Genomic DNA, 23,062 nt, shown 5'->3' on the forward strand with positions numbered 1-23,062 from the left:
CTCTCACAATACCATTCAACACAATCCACCTCCCTCCAAGGAGATAAAGTAAAGCTCAAAATAAACAATCTACATTATATATACTTCCATTAATCTACATTTACTCACTTTTATTTTTCACTCACTCTCACATACAACAAGGTACCTTTTACTTTCAAACAGTCTACATTACATATCTACACCCTGAGTGCTCATGGAATGTTAATCCATCAACCCAGCAGGTTTAATCCTGGATGTCTCTCAACCCAGCAGAATTTTAGGTGTTACTGTTTTCCAACCCCAGATCCCCTTGGACATTTTTAACCTTCAGTCCTGCTGTGTTGTCCAACCCCAGATCCCCTTGGGCATAACCTCAATCCGCAACCCTGAGTGCTCTTGGAATGCAAATCCCCCAACCCTCTGGAAGGAGCCCCCAGAAAACAAACCCCCACAGCCCCTCCCCACCCACCTGATTTGGGAAGAATTTTCTCTGAGAGAAGTGGAAAAGAACCTGTTTATTTAACAAACAAAACACTCCCCAGCACTAAAAAAAAATGAACAACACCAGATGACAACAAAACTCTTTCACCACTCTGCAGAGATGACAAATCCAGAAAGTCTCTCCTGGGGGTGGTCGCCCGGGTCTGGGCGCTGGGGATTGCTCTGGGCACTGGGGATGGCTGCTGCAGATCACAGAGCGCAGGCTCCCGGTGCTCCTCGGGGTTCCCAGGTCCCAGTCCAGAGCAGGTTGGATGGTATTCAGAAGAAAGAAAGGGAAAGAAACAACCCAGGGAAAGAATTGGACTGCCTAGTTAAACTAACTAACAGGAAAAAGCAAAGGCAAGAGCGGAAGCAAGAGCAAGCAAACAAAGCCAGCAAAAGCAAGCCAAGCCAGCCCACACAAGCCTCTTGTGGAGAACAGACCATGGGGGGAGGTGAGCCAGCTGATAACAAGACAAAACAAACCTTCACTTTCAGAGTCAGTTCTGAGAGCACAGAACAGAATATCAAACATGAACAGAACCCACGATTGGGGATACAAACACCAGAACCTCACCCTGGGACACCTGGGTTTCCACATCAGCAGGAGACAGTTCCTGACAGTCAAAGGGTCAGCAGCAGGGTCCTCATCACATCCGTTCCTTAAATGTTATCTGGCCATACAGACGGTTTTAGCTACTTCCACAAGTATTTAAATCAACATTGGCTGTTTCACAAATACCTCTGAGTTATTACTGTCAGTTAGTTACAAAAATAAAAGCATTAGTTATTATTTCACAACTACAGCTATTTCTGCAAAAGTTAACATTCTAATGCATGACACATGGCATCCAGTTCAATATTTTGCAATAGCCAAAACTAGTATGTATGTTTTTCACACTGTGCACAAACTAAACTATCAGCCATGAATGAAGTTCTGAGGATATGAGCTACACAGGGGCCAGGGCATTGGCAACAAAAAGCTGACAAATTATACTACAGCAAAAGCAGTTAAAAGTGATTACAAACTGTACTGTATCAAAATCGTTGTGATTAAGAATAAGTTGCAGAAGTCAAGACATAAGAGCAAAAGCCACCAACTACATAGTTCTCTATAACAAACCCAGGGCCGGTGTTTCCCTTGCAGGGAGCACTGGGGCCTTCCCCGGGCCCCTTCTGCCCTCTGGCAGAGCCGGTGGCATTTTCCAGCACACGCAGTTTGTAACCAAGAGTCGGGTGCAGCCCAGAAGGCTCCGAGCGCCTCCTCCCAGGCTGACTCTGCAGATCCGAGGCTGCTCTGGGCTCTGCCAGGGCTCTGCTGGGGCTCAGCTCTGGGCCAGGCTGGGCCCGCTCTCCCCTCACATTGCTCCGGGCAGCCGAGTCACAGAGGGAGGAGGAAGGGACACCTCAAGGGAGTTGAGGTTTAAGAGAGGTTTTATTCAAAAAACTGCCATACCAAACAGGCTGTCATAAGAGCCGTAACAAACAGGCTGTCCTAACTACCATAACCAACTAGCACTGCTAACTACCATCACTAACTAGTTGTCCTAACTAACTACTGTAACTAACAGCTGTCCTCCAGTGCTTCATCTCCTCCGCTGCTCCCTCAGTTGCTTTGCTGCGGTGATCAGAGGGGTCAGGCTGGAGAGAGGCTTGGCTGATGATAAAAACGGGTGCTGCCCAAAGGATAAAAAAGAAAGAAATGAACTGTTACTTTCTCACAGGCTCTGTTGCAACAGGACAAAGGGAAATGGTCAGAAACTCAGGAGAGGGAAGCAGGCTCAGGTTAGATCTAAGGCAGAATCTTTTTGCCAGGAGTGGGGAAACACTGACAGAAGGTGCCCAGGGATGTGGGAGGTGCCTCCTCCCTGGGAACATCCAAGCTCAGGCCAGGCAGGGCTCTGAGCACCGGACCTGCCTGAAGATGGCCCTGCTGCTTGTGGGGCACCAGGGGCAGATGCCCTCGAAAGGACCCTGCCAAGCCAAACCCGGCGAGGATTCTGCTTGCTTTGCGTGTGGAACGCAGCGAGGCTGGAGACTATCAGAGGGGCCCCAGCAGAAAACCCCTCCCTGGCGCTGCTGCTTCCCCTCGGCCGCTCGGCATTCACCTGCAGCAGCTCCTGGGCAGACCAGCGCTGCTCCTCGTCTGGCTCCAGGCTGCACTCGAGGAAGTCCCGCAGCAGAGCCGACAGGCGCCGGGGCTCCTGCAGCTGCGGGGTCCCGTTGTGCCGGATCAGAGCGCGAGCCTGCAGGAAAAGCAAACTCAGCGCTCTGCCAGCTTCCTTCCCACCCACAGGTGCTCACAGCGACCCCGGGTTCTCAGCCCCAGCTCCAGGGGCACTTTCCTCCCTGGCAGAGATGCTGCTCACAGCTCATTTTCCTATGCCAACCAAAAAACCCAAACCCTGGTGCTGCCACAGCCATTGGAAAGAGCTGATGTACTTGCTTCAAATTTTCAGGTCATCCTTACAGACAGAAGAGCTGGAACAGCATAAATCCCAAAGCAAATTGTTGTTGGAGACTGCAGAATATTTGTCTGTGTTGAGGTTCAAGTGCTCTGGGAATTCCCTTCCCCAGGTGCAGAAACCTCCAGCTGCTGCTCCCAGTGCAGGGTCACCCTGTGCTCACAGGGCTCTGCAGCCCCTGGAGAATTTGCCTCTTACCATGGCCCTCGTTTCCTTGAAGTAAGGAGGTTCTCCTTCCACCATCTCGATGGTCACAATGCCAAAGGACCAGATGTCCACCTTGGGGCCATAAGGAGAACTGGTCACAACTTCTGGGGCCATCCAGTGAGCAGTGCCCACCATGGAGCTGCACCGGTCCTGCTCAGAGCTGAGCTGAGCACAGAGGCCAAAATCAGCTGAGGACAGAAACAAACACTGTCAAAGGCAGCTGGAATGAGGAAACCAAGCACCAAGACTCCCCACTCTCAGTCTGAGAATGGAGTAGTGAAGTCAGCTGGAAAAGTGCTGAGGGCTGTAGCCAAGGGAAGGTGGAACTGGACCCTTAAAGAAACCCTCAGCTTTCATGCAGTGGCTTTTACTGATTCCCTTTAAGATTTAGATTCCAACTCCTGCCCTCTGGGAGGGCCATACCCAGAGCAAAGCCACCCCTGGCACCCTGCTGCTCTCCGGAGCTCTCTGCAGGGGCAGCCGCTCTCAGCTGGCAGCAGGGGCCGGGCAGTGCCCCCAGCAGCCCTTGTGGGGCTCTGGCCGGCACTGGGAAGCAGCCCCACAGCCGCACCTGGGAGCGCTGTGCCTGGCCAGGAACACCCACCCAGCTTGACAGAGCCGGCCATGCCCAGGAGGATGTTGGAGCTCTTCAGATCTCTGTGGATCACCCGGTTCGCATGGAGGAAATCCAGGCCCTGCAGGCACTGAGAGAGAACAAGAAACACCAGGACAAAAACCAATGGCCGGAATCTATCACACAAGAAAGGACAGGTCGGAATTCTGCCAGCAGCAGCTTTGCTGTGACAGGCCAGGAGTGCAGAGCAGACAGGCTCCAGGCAAACGGTTCAGGGCAAAGCTGAGAACAGCACATCAAATCCAGAACAGACAGAGAGTGCCACAACAGCAGGAACGAGAGCAAGAACAGAGCAGAAGTGCAGCAATGCTGGCAGGCCGTTCACTGCAGAGGCTCTTTCTTCTCCAGCTCATGAAACCAACAAACAGAGCCCTGAGCATGGAGCCACTCCTGTTCTCACGCCTGTATGGAAGGACCATCGTGTCCAAGCCGTGGCAGCCACAGGCAGGATCCCTCACCTCCCGACTGACAGCTGCCATCTCTCCTTCAGCCATGCGTGTCTGTCTGACAACATCCTGCAAAGTTCCTCCATCCATGTATTCCATCACCAGCCAGAGATCTCCGTCAACAAGGAAGCTGGAAGAGGAAAGCAGTGGCATGGAGATGAATGTGCAGTGCTCAATTCCCCCATGGAAAAGCCTGGAGTGGAGTTTTGTTTCCAGGTCACTTGTCCATGAGGACAGAATCAGATGGAGAGACATTCCTGCCAGGCTGCAGAGTCCTTGGAATCTGCACAGTCTAAGGGAAGAGACACCTGTGAGAAAGGAGAGTCCTTAGATGGCAAGCAGGTGAAAAATGCAGTTTAGCAACAGCCCAGATCAGTGTGGAACCACAACACTGGCCCCCAGCTGGTTCAGCTTCTGAGCTCATCAGTTCCACCATTCCCTGCAGAACAAGGCAACACAACTCCCAGGGTTATCCAGGGGAGGAGGCCGTGCAGCACTTGGGACAAAAGCAATCAGAAAACCTTTCAGAAAGTCCCTTCAGAAACAGGCAAGGCCAGTGCAAAATGGGCAAATGAGGCATTTGTGCAAACAAGGCCCTGGTTTTCCTGGCATCTGCAGCAATGCAAAAGGGCTGGGAAGAAGAAGCCAAGGGAAATAATTTCTGCTGTGGTTTATCAGCACTTGTTGTAAGACACAGAAAACAGGGTCAGCTTGAAGGAAAAACCAAACCAAAGCAACCAAAGCACACGGAGGGAGCGAACTGCCAGGCTGTTGTTTTGGGAAGATACGGCTGGGTCAGGCATTTTCAAAACAGGCTACAGACTACGGGTGCCAGGAAAGGTTAAGGCAGGGCCCGTGCACGGGATGAGGCCTGGAGCACTCACCTGTCCAAAGAGTTGACAATGTTGGGGTTCTTCTTGTCCTTCAGGAGCAGGAGCTCATTCACAGCGTGTTCCCCGTTCTGCCCTCTGAGACTCATTTTCTTTATGGCCACCTGAGGGGACATTGCAGACCTTTAACTGGAGGAGTCTGTGGCAGGAGGCCACAGCAAACACAGGGCGAGGCTTTTTGGAGTGACGGAGCCGGGCTGTGCCAAACTGCCCTGGGATGGGCACCAGAACTCAGCAAGGGCCACTCCCACAGCCCATTGCTCTGCTTGCTGGGGCTGTTTACAGGACACACGGCCAGAGACATTTGGCCTTGCAAGCTCTGCAGAAATGGCCCCTCAGCTGTCAGCCTCCCAGCTCTAACCACATTCTCTGCACCTACAGTCTTCTCAAATGGCCTCAACACTCTCATTATTATTCAAACACATTTTGCAAGCGGGAGGTAATTCTGGTTCTGTGAAAACAGAGCAAAACAGCCAGTAACCCTTTAGCAATTCCATGGGATTTGGTCATGATTTCAGATGCAGCTGCTCTGTTTGGGATTGCACAACAAAGCAAACACACACATCCATTGCTCAGGTGATCCCTGTCACAGGCTGTCACTGACCCCAGACCCAAACACAACTGCAGGGTTTAGGAGAGAGCTTTGCTCTGGACATCCATCTTCTCATTTCTGTCCCTCTCTCTCTGTGGACAGCTGAAGTGGAACTAAAGTCCCAAATTGAGCCCAAGCAGGATCTCACCCTAATTAGGCCTTGAGGTACCCTTTGAAGATGAAAGGCAGGATGGAAAAACTGCTAAATAGTGTTCCTGTCTGCAGCTGGGGTGAAGATAAATTGGGCCTCAGTCTCCAACACTGATCCATTCACACTTTTAGATATGAAGAGCAAGCCAGCATGTCCTGCTCTGACAGACACTGCTGCCCTCCTTGCATCCCTTTGGGCACTCCAGAAGGACCAAGTGTGTCCCAGCTGTGCTCTGCAGGCTGACACTGCTCTGCCTTCAGAGGAGCAGCCTGTGCAGGAAAGCTCTGCTGGCCCCCAGAGCTGCAGCCACAGCTCCCAGCAGAGGGGAGAGCCCTGCAGAGCTGCCAGACGTGCTGGGCGTGTTGGCACTGACCTCTCCTCCAGTGGCCCTGTCGAGTCCTCTGGAAACGGTTCCGAAAGCCCTGGAGACAAAACAGCAGAGAAGAAAGAAGCAGCGCTTGAGGCTCTGGGAGTGAAAGCCAGCCCAGACAGGAGATCTCTGCTGCCTGCAGCGCTCACAAACACCTGGGTGCATCGACCCTTGCAACAACAGCGCAGCAGCCACCAGCCCTCTGCCATGCCAGGTGTGCAAGGGAAAACTGAGACCCAACATGAAGGAATTGGGCTGGAGCAAATCCCAAATGTCCACACTTAATTGCTTTAGTTCAAAACCTGAAGTGAGCAATGGGTGTCTAAAGAACTGGAAAAGAATGCATTTCATCCTTTTCCATTTCCTGCCTAAGACCTGCAGGATCCACAAGGGCCCTGCCATCAGGCAGGTGATGCATTTTCCCCCAGAGTGCATCAGCTCTGTGTCTGTTGCTGAATGTATGGGCTCTACAAGCTGTGCTAGAATAGAGCACTTATTAGTTCATCTCTGGTTCCTGTTTCCAAACCATTAGGTTGTTAATGCTGACTGGAGGATATTTTTTGAAGCAAAATATTTGAAAGAAATCTCCTTGAGAGCTGTTGTCTGACAGTCACCAGATGGTGAGTGGCTCTTTTAAGCAATCCAGTTCCAGACACAGAAGATCTCCCAGGTCCTGCTCCTTGCTGCAGGCAGGACACTGCCAGCCTCAGGGGCCTGTGACGGCTCCTTCTGACCACAGTTCTCAATTCTGATCAGGACTGAGAGACAGCAGGATGGCACCCCAGTGTCTGAAGGTGTTTGGAGCTCTCCTGACTTCTCCCTTGATCCTGCACCAGCACAGCCCCTGGGCTGCTTGTGCAGAAGTAGCTGCCGTGCACTTACCCTTGGCTAATCTGCTCCACTTCCAGGTATTTCTCGTCAGGCTCCTCCACGCTCACGATGTTCCCTGAAAGAAACCACGTGGAAGAGGCTCCCTCCCAGAGCGAGACCCCACCAGAGCAGAGCCAGAATGCAGCCCCACTCCCTGGGGCCGTGAGCCCCTTGGTCTCAGCTGGGAAGGACAATAAATGCCCCTGTGACATTCAGCTTCAGAGCAACGCTGGCTGCAGCTGATGCCGAGACACACACACAGCCCCTGCTCTGAACACAGGAACAGAGCAGACGTACTCAGCTGCACCAGGCACCACTCCCCTCTCCCCTCTGGCTGCAGGGCTGTGCTGCTGTCAGAACCTTCAGCCCAGGATCCCACAGCGGAGGGAGGTTCCGTGTCCTCTTCCCAAGCACAGGGAGGTTCTCCATCCTCTTCCCAAGCACAGGGAGATTCTCCATCCTCTTCCCAAAACGCTGCAAGTTCGCCATCATCTTTCCAAGCCACAGGACATTCACTGTCCTCTTCCCATGCTGGGAGAAATTCAGCCTCCTCTTCCCAAGGCACAGGATGTCCTCTGTCCTCATCCCACACCATGGGGGCTTGGCCATCCTCATCCCGCACCAGGGGACATCCACCGCCCTCGTCCCACGCCGGGAGATGTCCACTGTCCTTGTCCCACGCTGCAGGAGCCTCGCCGCTGTATTCCCACAGCGCGGGATGTTCGCCCTCGTCTCCCAGAGCAGCGGGAAGTTCACTGTCATCTCCCGGCACCGAGGGAAGTTCACCAGCGTCCCCCAGAACAGCGGGGAGCTCCCTGCTGTCTTCCTCCTCTTTGGCCTCCTCTTTGGGAGCAGAGGGAGCCAGAGGAGGGGCTGGTGCTGCTTTTGTGCCCTGTGGACAGACAGCAGCGTGAGGGACGGGAAGTTCTATCTCAGTGATCACCTTTTTTACCTTCAGCTGCACATCCAGCTGCACAAAGCAGAAATTGGGTTTGGAGTCCTTCAAACTAACAATGGGCTAAAGTCCGCATTGCCACTTATTGTTGGGAATTCCATATTCCACCGTGGCTAAAGCCAGCAAGCAATCCTCTGCCTGCAAAACCAGACCTGCAGCTCTTCAAAAGCTCTGCAGCAGAAAAGGAGAAATCTGCTGGGGATCCCTTTGCTGCTGCTTCTGCAAAGACTCTGACAGAAACTTTCCTTCAGCCTCCCAGGCTGGCACTCGGCTGCTGCATGCCAAACTCACAGCTTGCTGCACAATTCCAAACACCAAAGGTTCCTTTCCCACTCACCGGAGGAGGAGCTGCTCGGAATCCACACATGAGGTGCCCTGCAACGGGAGAGGGAACATGAACCAGATGCTGTCAGGAAAAAACTGCCTGTGGTGGGAAATGCCACAGAGCAAGGCAACCCCGAGAGAGCATTTTGCTTTCCCAGCGTCCCTCCAGGAGCCACAGTCCCTTCCCACAGCAAGAGAACAGCACAAAATGCTGGGTTGGGTCAGTTCTTGGCTGGGCAGGGAGTTCCCGGCTCTGCTGCCACAGACTCCCCGCTGGAGGGAACAGAACCCCCCAGGGCTCATTGCAAATGCTGTGCACGCCCCGCTGGCTGCAGACACCCCCTTTTTCAGCTGCAGCTGCTGCCAGGAGCTCTCCCAAAGCAATGGAGCCTTCATGGCCATTTGGTTACAAAGTCAGCTCGGGTCCAGAGGAAGAACAGAAAGCACACTGTGGGAACTCAAAATGTCTCTCAGACATTTTTAGAGGTTCCAGGCCTTGGTCAGAAGCATTCTAGACCCTGGCAGACAACTGAAAAACAGCTGTGATTTTGAGTTTGAGCCATGGAATGAATTGCCAACTTTGGAGGTGGAAAAAGCAATCACAAAAGGTTAGATAGTATAGTATAAGTAGTTACAAAGTAGAGGGGAAATTTTTTTAGTATTGTACAGGGGAGTTTTAACACATGTACAGGGGGTTTTCACTTTGTACATGGGGGTCAGAAGTTCTAAGATGGAGGAAAGTGGGCTGATCCTGTTCTTCCTCCTTCTTCTTCCTTACCTCCATGTTCTTGGTGATGTTGGCACTCACAGATTGGTTTAGAGTAGAAAAACACTTGGCAACGTAGGTAGTAGGTATTGGGGAATAATTGTAAACATGTTATACGTAATATATCTTATAAAAGATAGCAGCAGCCCTGGGCGGAGGGAGAGACGAAGAAGACAGCAGATAGAGAAGATGTCAGGGTGTGTGTGTGCCTCTACCCAGGCCGCTGATCAAATAGACGCAGTCCAAGAACATAATCTGTTAGATAACTAGCAATAAACTGCCTTGAGACCGAACAGCTAAGCCTGCGGAGTTTTTCTTTGGAAGCACGGGTTGGAGGAGGAATTTCACCACCACATGAGGCCCCAAAGCAAGGCCGGGGTTCTCACAGATGAGTCCACACGCAGGGGGATGCTCCCAGATTTGGGCATTGCACAGCCTGGCTGGGAACCAAAGGTTCCCCCTTTGCTGGGGCGGATGCAGCTGATCCTTCAGTCGGCTGCCAGGCTGCTTTTGGCAGGGCTGGGGCATGGGCTGGGGTGGGTACGAAATGGGAGTGGGCTCCTGGCCCTGCCAACAGCCCCCAGCACCCACCGTGCCCCGGGCTGGGGCTGGGCTGGGGCAGCCAGCCCGACACAAACAAACCCCCATGGTGGGAGCAGAGGTGGGACTCCAGACCCTGTGCAGGGGCTGCTTTGCTTTGCAGGCAAGGAAGGGCTTGGGCTGCTCCACTGCCCTTGTTTGCTTTGGGATCATCATGGGGGCCGTGCAGGGGAAGGGAGAAAGCCTGGGATTCCCTCACCCATGGTGGGTTTTTCCCTGGCATGCAGGGGTTGGGGCTTCCTTAAGGCCCTGACAGAGATAAGATCTTTGACCTTTTTTCTTGTTCCCCTTTTTGTCTGTAATCTATTATCAATAATTTGATGTTTGTTTTCCTTGAGGAAGCGTTCCAGGTGGGGTCCCGTCTGGATCAGGTCGTGCCTGGGAGCAGCTGTGGCGTGGATGGGCCGTGCCCTTGGAGAAGGCTGAGGGCATCGTTTGGGAGCAGCTTTTCTTCCAGCGGGGGATGGCGTGAGGTGGGTCCTGTCTGCTGGGGATGGTGGGATCAGAGCTCTGGGGAGATGGCAGCGAGCACAGGAGCGTCCTGCTCTGGGCAGCTGCTGAGGGCTGGAGGTGCCGTGGCTGGCTGCAGGCTGGGCACATGTCCTGCCCTCCTGCTCTGCTCCCAAAGGCAGCAGTGATGGGCAGCTCTGGGCACAGCTCTGGCACGGCCAGCATGGCCTGGGCACCGCGGGCGGCTGGGACAAGGGGACAGGAGCCTTCAGCTGACGGGGCTTTCTGGTTTCTCTCCTTGCAGCCGGGCTCTGCGGGTGCTGAGGCTGCTCTGGGCTCTGCCAGGGCCCTGCTGGAGCTCAGCACCGGGCTGCAATCAGCCAAAGGAGAAATGGGGTGCCCTGCAGCACAGACTGGCTTGAGCATTTCAGCAACACAGCTCAAGTCTGCAGAGTGTACACCTCCAAGGAAAAACACACAGCCACCCAAAAAATAAACTTGTTCAATAACTTCTGAAATGAAATCAATCTGGGATGACCCCAAATGACTTTTTGCAGCTTGCTCAAGCAGTAGCTCAACCCTTCTCTGAACTGTTCTCTCCCACACCTGCTTTTTACTTCCCAACTGCTCCCTCTTTTCCCCCAGTGAGTTCCCAGCCCATTCCAGTCTCCAGCACACTGTTGCCTTCCTTGCTGCCCCTCACCATGAGGAAGGCCCAGTCCCAGGCTTAGGGACTCATCCTGTCACTGGCTGAGGAGCAGCAATGTCTCAGAGGTCTGGTGGGATTTTAGTGTCATTCAGAGCTGCTCTCCAGCCCCTAGCTCTCCTCACTGCTGAGTTCCCGGTCCCTTTTCCTTGTCCTTGCAGCAGGATGAGCTCTGTGAATCCCCTGGAGCCTCCCCACTCTTCCCAGCCCACGCACCCACCTCGTTAGGCTGAAGCTGCAGCTTCTCTGTCCCCTCTGGCACACCAGTGCAGTCCCCTGTGCGGGGAGCCCCAGCCCCAGAGCACAGCACTCAGCAGTGCAGTCGGGGCTGGAGCAGCTGCCCTGCAGCCCTGCTTTGGCTCTTTGTGGCAGGGAATGCTCCCTGTTTGCAGCTGTCCCTGCAGGATGGCCCCAGGGCAGAGCCCAGCCGGGCTCCCACTGCAGCCCCTGAAGCTTGGGGCAGACAGTGGTCCCAGAGCTGAGGTTCACGGGGAGCTCCCGGAGCTGTGCCTCGTACTCTGTTGCCGTGTGTCACCGTGCAGGCTGGCTTGTATGGGGTGAATGTACCAGCCCTGCTTTGACTGACAGGGGCTGGGCCCATCACATCTCTCCCAAGGCTGCAGGCATTGCCCAGGCCAGAATCTGAAGGGGCACAGAGATCAGAGCAGTGAAATAATCCAGACTGGGTTTTCAAAGGCCCTTTAGAAGGAAGGGCTTGAGAATAAAGGTGCTCTGTTTGCCACACAAACATCAGGGTGAGTGGTCTCTTTGGCTCCAACCCACTTTCCTCCCCGAGCCAACGTTACCCACTCCCTCACACGTCCCCCCCGTGCCTTCCCACTGCCTTGTCCTGTCAGGGCTTCCGCAGCCCCTCATCCCTTCGTGGCCCCGTCCCCTCAGGGTCTCCCCAGCCCGGCCAACCTGCCCGGCAGCAGCGCCACAGCCCCACAGGAGCTCCAGAGGAGCCCCACCAAGAGGCACCTGGGAGCCCTCAGCAATCCAGCCAGCAACACACGGGCAGGAGGACACGGATGGCGCTTCCTGCCTGGGACAGGGCTTGTGGCCATCTCCAGGCACCGCTCTCACAGAGATCCCCACAGCTCCAGCCCCTGCCCATCTGCTCTGTGGGCAGCACAAAGGCTTCAGCAGAGCCACCAAAGGCCAAGGGGCTTCTGGCCATTTTCCCTGCAACCCTGCATGCCTGGGCAGCTTGCTGAGCCCAGGAACCCTTTTCACCCTCTTCCCCTCGGCCCTGCAGAGCCTGGGCAGCCAAAGAAAGATCCTGGGATTCTGTCTATTGCAACACATCCTATATTTATATGCTAAAGAAAAACAAAAATAAAGAAAAGAACAATCTTAAAGAAACTAAACATTCCTGCTGGCTCGGGTGGCCCCAGCAGACAGAGCCTCTGGGATCAGCTCTCTGCAGAGCTCCAGCAGCGCAGCCAGCCGAGCCCCGACAGACGAGGCCGTCTCCTCCATGCCCTGCGGAGCCGATCCTGCAGGTTGTCAAAGATGGAATATGGAGCTCTCTCTGCTTCCTGGAGGATGCACAATGTTTGTACTGCCAGGCTTGCGACGGCGACGCTGGTGTCATTTTCCATGCCTTCAAGGGCTGAAAGAGAGAGGAACAGAGCCATGGTCAGTTCCCACATCTGAGGGGACCCGAGGGGACTCTGTGCCAGGGCCATCCCAGCCGGCTCTGGCCATGGCCAGCAGGGAGCAGGGACCAGCTGGATCAGCCCGAAGCTGCTGGCCACGAATCCCCCGGGTGCCCTGAAAGCTCTGTGTGCTCTGCCCACGCCGGCCCTGGTCCGCACAGGGAGCAGAGCCCTCCGCAGCCGGGGCAGGGCTCGCAGCTCCCCCGGCAGCCCCCGCTGGCAGCCCGCTGCCCTCGCTCACCCTCAGAGAGGAGCTGGAGCTCTTCCTTCCTCCCCCTCAGGTGCCGCCCGGCCGTCCCTGGGAACACAGAGCCTGTCAGGCCCAGGGCACAGCTCCCTGCCAGCGGCGCCGCCAGCCCTGTGCCCACACGCCCTCCTGGCCCGGCTCATGGCTCACCCATGAACCTGACGGCCGCCTCTCGCAGGGGCTCCTGTGGGCTCTGCAGGTAGGGCAGGGCCCGGCGCAGGTGCTCGGCCACGCTGCTGCTGTCCTCTGCCAGCTGGAGAGAGCGGCAGGAGGGAAGGGTTGGCCCCGCAGCCCCCCGGGCTGGGGCTCCATGGGCACCCGGCTGGGGCCGCAGGAGCCTGGAGCAGAGCCCGCGCGGCCTCGGGCTGCAGCAGCGGGCAGGGGCACAGCTGCCAGCCCGCACATCGAGCACCGCGCTCAGGGGCTGCTCCAGGCTGGGGCTGCGGCTTCCCGGCCCTCCTTACCAGGCACTCGGTGAACTGGCACAGCTTCTGGTTCTGCACCAGCTCTCCAAGATCCCTCCTCTTGAGGAACTCGGCTGCAGCAAGCAGCGTTTCCTGAGAAGCCTGGAGAACAGCAGAGACACGGAGATGACCCCACAGCCCAGGGCGTAGGACCCCGTCCCTGTGCCAAGGCCAGCAGGAGCTGCAGCCTGCGAGGCGCCAGGGCAGGGCCAGCCCAGGCCCTGCCAGGGGCCAGCGGCAGCTGCCGAGTCCTCACCTCTGCCACTCGCTGGTTCTCATCGTGGCAGTGCAAGGAGAGGGGCAGCAGGCTCTGGCGCACGTGTGCCTTCAGGACCTTTCTCTCCTCTTCCGGAAAAAAATCCAGTATCTCCCGGAAGATAAAGAGGGAGCACAACTGCACCTGGCTGTCCTCCTGTATAAAAGGAAGGAAGAAAGACCTCAGCGTCAGCTGCTTCAGGCCCACCTGGGCACAGCCTGTGAGTGCACAGGGCACAAAATGTGCAGGCAGCACCCGCTGGCTGTGGCTGGAGGCGCAGAGCCTTACGTTGTCAAAGAGTGGCAGGAGCGCCTCAGCCAGCTGCAGGGCGAGGGCGCTGGTTATTGGGGCACCATTGCACAGGAACAAACCCCTGAGGAGAACCGTGGTCATCCTGAGCATGACGCTGTCATCTTCCTGCAGGAGCTCCACGAGCCTTTCATGCAGGCTCCACATCCTTATGGCCATCTATTTGTGGAACACAAGTGTGTGAAACACCATCCTGCTGCCACAGGGCCCAGGGGCCCAAGGCCTGTGCCAAAGCCCTGGGGCAGCTGCAGCAGGAGGCAGGAGAGCTGGCAGCAGCTGCCCCAGTGCCCCAAGGCCAGCCAAGCCCCAGGGACTGCCTTCCCCAGCCCCACGCTGGCAGCACGGCTTCAGCCCCTGCGCTCTTCTCACCGAGACACTGGTGGTGCCGAGCGCCACGAGGCCTCGGAGTGCCAAGCGACGCCTCCCCCTGCACTCGCTCTGCAGGTGCTTGGACAGGAACTGCAGGACACTGTCCCGGCACTCACTCACGTTCAGGTGCTCCAGGATCTGAAAGGCACAGGCCGGTGACGGGGGAGCGGCCGGCGGGAGCCCAGAACCGCCCAGGGCCGGGCCCAGGCAGCAGCACAGGGCACGGGCTCCGTCCCAGGCACTGCGGCCAAGAGAGGGCAGAGAGCCGGGAGGCAGCTCAGCGAGGCAGCGCCGGCCTTCAGGCTCACCTCCACAAGGAACGCCAGGGCGGCCAAATCCCGGCACGGCGTGTCCTTGCTGAGCAGCCCGAGCAGGTGGAATGCAATCCTGGAACACGCGGCTTCGGATGCGCGGTGCATTTCTCTGACAGGAGGAAACAGGAGCCAAAGCCCTGAGCCAGCGGGGGCAAACCTCTCCCAGGACTGCCTCACAGAGCTCTGGCCTTTCTCCACCACCCTGCAAGGGGCAGCTGAGCCCTCTGGGAGGTTGCTGCTCTTGGGCACGCTCCTCTCCCAGCCTTTTCAGCCTCCTTGGCCGTCCCTTGGTGACAAGGCCTTCTGGCCCACGGCCACGGGGACTGTGTGGGGCCCCTCGGGCACAGGGCACACATGCCGGGGACAGCTGGGGAGCAGGGGGTCTCACCTGGCCAGCATGCCCACAGCACAGTGGTGGGTGTCAGCACAGAGCAGTGTGTCCCAGCCACGCTTGTCTTCCACGGCCACCACCACATCCTCATAGTGCAGTCGGCAGAGCAGGGCCTTGAGGGTCTGCTCTGCAAAGCTGTGCGCAGAGCAAAGCCCAGGTCACGCTGGGAGCACTGGCCCCTGCCCTGGGCACATGGCAGGGACAGGAGGACTGGCATGGAGCACCTGCTGGGGCTGGTGGCAAGGCCGTGTTGCTGCTGGCATCCCTTCCAGAAGGTATCGACCTCCTCTGGCATATCCAGAGTGCTGAAGAGCACTTGGAAGAGCAGATGCACAAAGAGGCCGGGGAAATGCACGGTGACTACGTGTGGCACACAGGGCAGCTGGAGGATCTTCCACATCACCACGGTTGCCTGCAAAGGACAGAGCAGCCCGAGACAGCGCTCAGTGCCGAGGTGTCCGTGTGGCAGGGCCCGAGCACGGGAGGGAGAGGCCCGGAGAGACACAGGGGGAGCACCGGGCCTGGTGGCCCTGGAGCTGCCCCGAGGCCAGGTTTCAGCCCAGCGCCTGAGGCAGGGAGACGCCGTGGGGGAGGGAGGATGGAGAGCTGCTGGAGAGGTGGCCTTGGGGCCAGCAGAGGCAGAAACTCACAGCCAGGGCAAGGACAGCCGTGTGGTCCCCATCGGAGGTGCACGTGCTGTGCTCTGGCCAGCTCCCCAGCACATCGAGGAGCACGAGCATGGCCGGCTCTGCAGTCCTGGGCGAGCACATGATGTTCTTCCACATGGCCAGAGCAGCTCTGTGGGGTCAGAGCTCTGTCTCAGAGGAGTCTGGGACACAGCAGCATGGCCTGGGCAGCAGCAGGGAGCTGAGCTGCTCTGCCAGCCCTGCCTCTGCCCACTGCCCCTCACTGGCAGCACACAGGCAGCCCAGCCCTGTGGGCACTGGCCCCTGAGGGGCAGGGGGGAAGCATGGCAGCACGCTGAGGGGCTGGCAGGGGTCAGGGCTGGCAAAGGGAGCAGCCAGAGGGCCCTGGAATTCTCTGTTTGTCAGACACCTGGGACAGGCTGCACAGGGGGAAGGGCTGCTGAGCCCTGAGCCCTCCGGGCAGGTGGGCCCCGTACCTGTCACACAATGGGGCCACACGCAGGAGAGCCATCACCACGTCAGAGGGCTGTGCCTCTGTCAGATCCAGAAGGGGCCTGTACAGATTGTACTCAGGAAACTCATTGGCCATGAGCCACTGGTGGATGAACCTCACCATGGCGGGCACCTGGAGAAGGCAGGGGAGACTTGGAAAGCTGCCGGAGGAAGGAATGTGCCCGGCTGCCCCAGAGAAGTGCTTCCCTTGCCACCACACTGCCATGGCCTCAAAGGCTCCCAGGGAGCAGCAGGCATGGCTTGGGAGGCCAAGCAATTGCTGGGAGGAGAAAAGCCAGGCCACAGGCTGCTCACTTGCTTTGGGCTGGAAGGACCCTCCTCCACAAGCATATCCAGCAGGGCAGCGCTGGTCTTGGTTTTGAAGATGGGAGAGTACGCTCTGAGCACGGTGCCCATGGCGCTGCTCTCTTCCTCCCGAATCCTCTTCATGAATTTGCAAACCATCTGCAGCAGAAGGGCAAGAAGCCCGGGATGCTGCATGGAGTGCTCCGAGCACAGTGCTGGGCTGAGCAGTGCCAGCAGGCCCAGCCCAGGTGGGGATGGCTGCAGGTACCTGCGCTGTTCTGCGGAAGCGGCCACGGGTGCGTTCCTGCTCTCGTGTGCGCTGCACGGCTGCACCTGGCAAAGAGTGAGCGCAGCCCGAGCTGAGGGGCTGCGGGAGAGGCCGGAGAACACAGCCCAGCCCTGCGCTGCCCAGGCAGGGACAGCCCCGCGACGGCCCAGGGCACGGAGCACGGCTGTGGGGTGTCTGCCCGGCCCCTATTCCATCCTGTCCATGGGCATGGCCCCAGGGGATGGGATGGGATGGGATGGGATGGGATGGGATGGGATGGGATGGGATGGGATGGGATGGGACGGGACGGGACGAGACGGGACGGGACGGGACGGGACGGCATGGCATGGCATGGCATGGCATGGCATGGCATGGCATGGCATGGCATGGCATGGCATGGCACGGCGTGGCATGGCATGGCATGGCACGGCGTGGCATGGCATGGCATGGCATGGCATGGCATGGCATGGCATGGCATGGCATGGCATGGCATGGCATGGCAATGCATGGCATGGCATGGCATGGCATGGCGTGGCATGGCATGGCATGGCATGGCATGGCATGGCGTGGCATGGCGTGGCATGGCATGGCATGGCATGGCATGGCATGGCATGGCATGGCATGGCATGGCATGGCAATGCATGGCATGGCATGGCATGGCATGGCGTGGCATGGCATGGCATGGCATGGCATGGCATGGCATGGCGTGGCATGGCGTGGCATGGCATGGCATGGCATGGCGTGGCATGGCATGGCATGGGGCCAAGCTGGCTGCAGGCACCAGCCCTGTGGCCCAGCTCTGCCACTCACCCTTCTGCCGTGGCTGGAACTGCTCCAACTCTTTAGGCTGCTCTGCTGGGGCAGTTCCAGGGCCTTCTTTCTCCTCCTTGCCCCAGGCCAGCTTGGGCACCCTCGCAGGTCTGAGCTCTACGTCACTGCCTGGATTCATGGCTACTTGCAGAAGGTGAAAAGGAAAAGGTCCGAGTCAGCAAGTGCTGCAGTCGTGCCTTGAGGGCACCTGCAAGAGTGAAGTCTTGGCAAGGCTACAGGACAGCAAGTCCTGCACTCTGGGCCTGGGGGCTCCAGCCACAAGGACAGGAGACTCCTCTCAAGGACGGTGCAAAGCAAATGCCACGGTCTGCCCTCGAGGGCAGCTGCAGAAGAGATGCCTCAGGAAGGCCAGGGGTCACCAAGTGCTCTGGTCTGGCCACGAGCTCACCTGCAGGAGTAATACCTCGGGAAAGCTCCTGGTCGGCAAGGAACAAGTGGCTGTACGAGGGCTCCTCACAGCACCGCTCTCTCCCGTCCTGTCTCATCACGTGCACTGAGCACTCTGGCGTGGCCTTGTCACTGCCAACACCTCTGCCAGAGCGTGTCACAAAGGGCTCTTGGAATCCCTGTCCCGTTCCATTCCACGGTGACCATGCTGCACCGTGTCACAAAGGGCCCTTGCACGCACTGCCACCTGACCTGGGGCCACCCCCAGCCCCCCAGAGTGGCCCAGGTTGGAAGGAATGCCTTGCCCCAGGTGTGTCAGACAGCCCAACAGGATCTTTAGGAAGGGCTCAGCCCATCAGCAAACGCTGCCCTGCTCTGCGGGCTCAGAGCAGCAGGAGCCCCCGCAGCTGCCGACGCAGCCGCGGCGGGAAGGGCACGGGGCCTCCACAGAAGCTGGCACGGCCTCCTCGGGACACGTCCCACATGGTGGCCATTCTGAGCACGGCCGTGGGACACGGACCAGGAGTGGTGTTGTGGCGCGGCATGTGCTCCCCTCGCCGCGATTCCCCGAGCGGAAGGCGTGCTGGGCGGCGAGAGGGAAGAGAACGGGCGGCCGCTCCCCCTGCGAAGGTCTGCAGTCCCAGTCTGTGGTGCGGGAACAGACGGAGGCGACATGGGACTTGGGGGTGAACAGGATGCTTTTATTCAGTGAGCCCCAAGACCCCCTCGGGAGCGGGAGCAGAGGTTTTAGACAAGAATTCAGGGAGACGGGTGTAGGAACAGCAACCAATGAGGGAATAGCAGGGGAGGAGTTTAGGGCAGAAATAACCCATCACAAACCTATCGGGAGAAGCAGAGAAGTGAAATAACACAAAATAAGCAATAGGGTTTTGAGTCTCACCAAACAGACAGGGAATGCTCTGAAAGCAGAGGAGGGGGCTAGGATGAATGACAGGGAAGGTTCCAGGGAAAGGGGCAGGGTAAAGGAGGATTGACAACTTGGAGATGAGGGGTTAGGGGAGAGCTAGGGAATACTGACAACTGGGGAGAGGAGGAGATTAGGGATGGGGAGGGAAACAGATATTGAACAAAAATCAAATTAAAGACACACCACTGCATCTCCCTCTTTTCTTTTTACAAAAGGAAGGAGAATTCTGTGGCTTAAGCAAATTAATACAACATGCAAATAATATAAAATTATAACATAAATAATGTAAGCTTCATTAACAAAATACAACAGGATCATATGATAACATTGCAAATTACTTAAAGGACATGAAAGACACATCATTGCATTTATAGGGCTGGAAGAGTAGTAACATCTTTGTCTTTTCAAATGCCTCAAATACCGCAACTGGACCTGCTGCATACAGGTAGAAGTTAGGAATCCCATTTATTTGAATCTACTTCTGCTACAACTCAACTCTTACCCAGAGCCAGTAGCTGGCAGGAGACTGGGTGGTGCTCGGGCCTGTGGCAGCAGAGGGCTGGAGGTGAGTGGCAATAGTGCCAGGAAGGACACCCGGCTGTATGAAAGCTGGAGACAATATTATAACTCTAGCTGGCTATACTGCTCCTAAATCAGACACAAAACTGCACAAAAGTTGCTGCTTTGCTGCTCTGAGTAACAATCTAAAATAATGTAAATAATACTAGATGGAATGGTTAAGTGATTGAAAACAAACAAAAATAAATGTTGAAATTTAATTGAAACAATTGAAATAAAACAATTAAAATAAAATATTTGAATTTAAATAAAACAATTATAATTAAATTAGTTGGAATTAAAATTGTGTAATTGCAATAAAGAAAAAATTGTAACAAAGAATTAATGATAATAAAGATAAGTAATGAATTAAAATAAAACAATTGAAATAAACAAATCTGAGAAACAATTAAATAAAACAAATAGAATTGAAATCAGATTAACTAAGAATAATTAAAAATCAGGTGATTGAAATAGAATGAAATAATTAACAGAAATTAAGCTAAATAATTGAATTAGAATGACTAAAATCACAACTATCCAATTTAAATAAAATAATTAAATGGAATTATTGGAATTAAATAATTAAATTGGACAAATTTTGTCTAATACAATAAAAGATCAACTAAATATAACTAATAAATTTTTAATCCTCGCAGCAATGCAGCAAGCCTGAAGTGATACAGTAGCTACGTGATTCCTGTAGCAATGATGGTCACAAACACAGCCTTTAAGTCAAAAAATATCAGAAAATAATAAATTAATTATAATTACAACAAAACAGCTTAATATAAAATTCCCTTTCGGGAAGGACCCTTCTAGGCTAATTGGGGACACAGGAGGAGTCAAAAGAAAGATTTTTTGATATGTTTAACTACTCAAATAATAACATTACACATTACAAAAAAGGCGTAAATCGAAAGACATTAAAAAAGGATAAACTAATTATGATTACAACACATGAAGCACGTAAAAAGTTAATATAACGTATACTAAATTGTACTAACTGAACTCCAAATCAAGGGTAAAAAACACAGCAGAATTTGTAACTTGATCCGATTTAGAACTTGATTTGTTGCGGCGCTTGTAATGTTCAGCTTCTTAAATTCTTAAAGCACAGTCAGCGGATAGCGATGTGGTTTGTCCAATTTGAATATTTGTTTGAGAGGTAGGCATAATATCTTGGGTATTAATTAAATGGGATGATCTTTCTTTCTATAAAATATAACTCAACAAACAGATTATTCAAAAAATAATCAAAAGCAAAAAGAAGAATTCATAGTTAAATAAAAAGGAACATTGGGTGGGGTACATTAAGGAATAGGATAGGGGAATCAGACAATCACTTAATTAGTGATTGTCATGAATAATAAGGGGAATTGGTAAGGGGTGGACCAGGATGCCGCCATCTTAGGGGGAAAACAAAATGACGGACCCCCAGTCCCGGGTTTCGACTCCATTTCTTCGGGAGAGGGTCCCTCCCGATCCTTCCCCTCGGAGGAAGAGCCAGAAGAAGGACTGGGGAATATCCAACCCCTCCTCCCCCAGTAGGGACTAGCCTCGTGCAGGGATGGTGCAGGGCCATTGCGGGAGAGATGGGACTGGCGGGAAACCAGGGGAGGAAAAGAAGGGTCAAGGCAGGAAAATGGGTTCCAAGTGGCGTTGCCATCACCATCTTGGAAAGGGGTGCCGGGTACACTGCACTTGGCCTGAACAGTGTCCAGCAGGGCACTTGGGGTGGCTCGGCCACAGCAATCCCCAAGGGAGGATAGGAAAAGGTTTGGGAAAGTCCGAGGGGATGGGGGCATAGGGAGCTTCACAGAAGCAAAAAGGGGAAATTTATAGGAGGGGGGCCCGACGCAGCTGGATGTCGGTGCAATGCGTGGGTGTAAAGGGCCTATTTTAACAACCCTCCCATAGTTAACGTGTCGCCTTTTAGATGTTCGTCTCACTTGTGTCTTTTCTACCCCCTCCGTCCAGCCCAGAATGGGGAGGGGAGGATAGAGAAGACAACATTTTCGAGAAGAAGAAAAAGCAATCCAATATGGGTCACCACAAAACACTGGGCGAAGAGTAACACTCAGCGAAGAGTGCTAGCCCCCCCCCAAGAAAAAGAAAACCCACCCGCCTGCCAGGGACATGCAGGGATACAGCCCCAGTCTGGGCGCAGACGGGGGTTAAAACGCAAAAAGAAAAGCGGCAAACCCAGCCGTACGTTGGGGCGGTCCCCACCCCGTCTAGCCCACCTTACCCTCCGGGCCCGGGCAGTGATGACTTGAATCTTCTCCTCAACTCGATGGAAAAGTCGCGCTAAAACTGGGGATGTTCCTTCCCGGTTTGGCCCTTCCGGAGGCTTAGGTGTTCCCGTTAAACCAAAGTTCGTCCCTGAAGCCTTGGTTTTGGCCACTATCTGCCTCCGGTGGTCTTGCTGCAGATGCCTTGACCGAGGGATTCAAATGTGGTTTTCCATAAAAGACCAAGTGAGGAATTATCATCTCCTCCTTGGAAAAGGAAAGGGAAGCCCACCTGTTTTAGCACATGGCCGGCAGGTCCCGATAAAGCAAAAAAAAAGAGGAAAGCCACCTTCTCTCAGTCAGCCTTTCTTCAGGCTCAACTCCCGAGCCACTGCCAAACCGCACTCTTTGTCCTCAGGTAAGTCTGCCCGCTTAAAGCCTCTGCAGCCCGGCTGCCCCCGCAGCGCGGCTGCTCCCAGGCGGGTAGAGAGCACAGTGGCAAGGACAAAGAGGTTACGGAGCTTCAATCTTCTTGTTGCTCGGCGCTCAGCTCCTCTCATCATCCGGCAGAGCTTCCACGGCCATAGATATTTCTCTTCCCTCCTTCTTCTTCTGTGAGGCGGTTGCCCCCACGAATTTGCCCATTTTTTCTACAAGATGAAGGAGGGAACCATCCTCTGCTACCAATTGTTGTGGCGCGGCATGCGCTCCCCTCGCCGCGATTCCCCGAGCGGTGCCGTGCTGGGCGGCGAGAGGGAAGAGAACGGGTGGCCGCTCCCCCTGCGAAGCTCTGCAGTCCCAGTCTGTGGTGCGGGAACAGACGGAGGCGACATGGGACTTGGGGGTGAACAGGATGGTTTTATTCAGTGAGCCCCAAGACCCCCTCGGGAGCGGGAGCAGAGGTTTTAGACAAGAATTCAGGGAGACGGGTGTAGGAACAGCAACCAATGAGGGAATAGCAGGGGAGGAGTTTAGGGCAGAAATAACCCATCACAAACCTATCGGGAGAAGCAGAGAAGTGAAATAACACAAAATAAGCATTAGGGTTTTGAGTCTCACCAAACAGACAGGGAATGCTCTGGAAGCAGAGGAGGGGGGTAGGATGAATGACAGGGAAGGTTCCAGGGAAAGGGGCAGGGAAAGGGAGGGCTGACAACTTGGAGATAAGGGGTTAGGGGAGAGCTAGGGAATACTGACAACTGGGGAGAGGGGGAGATTAGGGATGGGGGAGAAACAGATATTGAACAAAAATCAAATTAAAGACACACCACCGCATTGTGGGCCAGGGCAGGAATGCTGCTCTGAGCCCTGGGGCCTGGGCAGCGCTGACAGCAGCAGGTGAGGCATAGTCCCCGCCCAAGCAGAGTTCCCCCTGTCAATCATGGTAACATCTCATCCTTCTTTTCTGTATAAAATTCTGTGTATTGTTCTCTGTCACCCATCTGCAAGGGCCCTTTGCAAACATGGGGACAGAGGACAGCGTGCATCGAATTTACACTGGAGCTGCAGCATTCC

At 55.1% G+C, this 23,062-nt stretch overlaps 1 protein-coding gene across 1 annotated transcript in view; it reads right to left on the minus strand.

The window, feature by feature from the left end:
- Nucleotides 1-475: 475 nt before the first annotated feature.
- The window catches only part of LOC146764273 (uncharacterized), a 189,633-nt gene continuing 167,046 nt past the window's right edge, over nucleotides 476-23,062 (minus strand). Inside the window, exons 4-12 of the mRNA XM_085565264.1 lie at nucleotides 7,361-7,981; nucleotides 7,097-7,184; nucleotides 6,218-6,266; nucleotides 5,096-5,205; nucleotides 4,224-4,341; nucleotides 3,736-3,835; nucleotides 3,123-3,319; nucleotides 2,568-2,705; nucleotides 476-2,135 (exon numbers count right to left, since the gene is read on the minus strand). Coding sequence (XP_085421390.1) covers nucleotides 2,046-2,135; nucleotides 2,568-2,705; nucleotides 3,123-3,319; nucleotides 3,736-3,835; nucleotides 4,224-4,341; nucleotides 5,096-5,205; nucleotides 6,218-6,266; nucleotides 7,097-7,184; nucleotides 7,361-7,981 — 1,511 coding nt within the window. The 3' untranslated portion in view covers nucleotides 476-2,045. The remainder of the gene's footprint in view (nucleotides 2,136-2,567; nucleotides 2,706-3,122; nucleotides 3,320-3,735; nucleotides 3,836-4,223; nucleotides 4,342-5,095; nucleotides 5,206-6,217; nucleotides 6,267-7,096; nucleotides 7,185-7,360; nucleotides 7,982-23,062) is intronic.

Source organism: Lonchura striata, chromosome 35 (genome assembly GCF_050655825.1).
Source record: "Lonchura striata isolate lonStrDom1 chromosome 35, ASM5065582v1, whole genome shotgun sequence".
Lineage (NCBI taxonomy): Eukaryota > Metazoa > Chordata > Aves > Passeriformes > Estrildidae > Lonchura > Lonchura striata.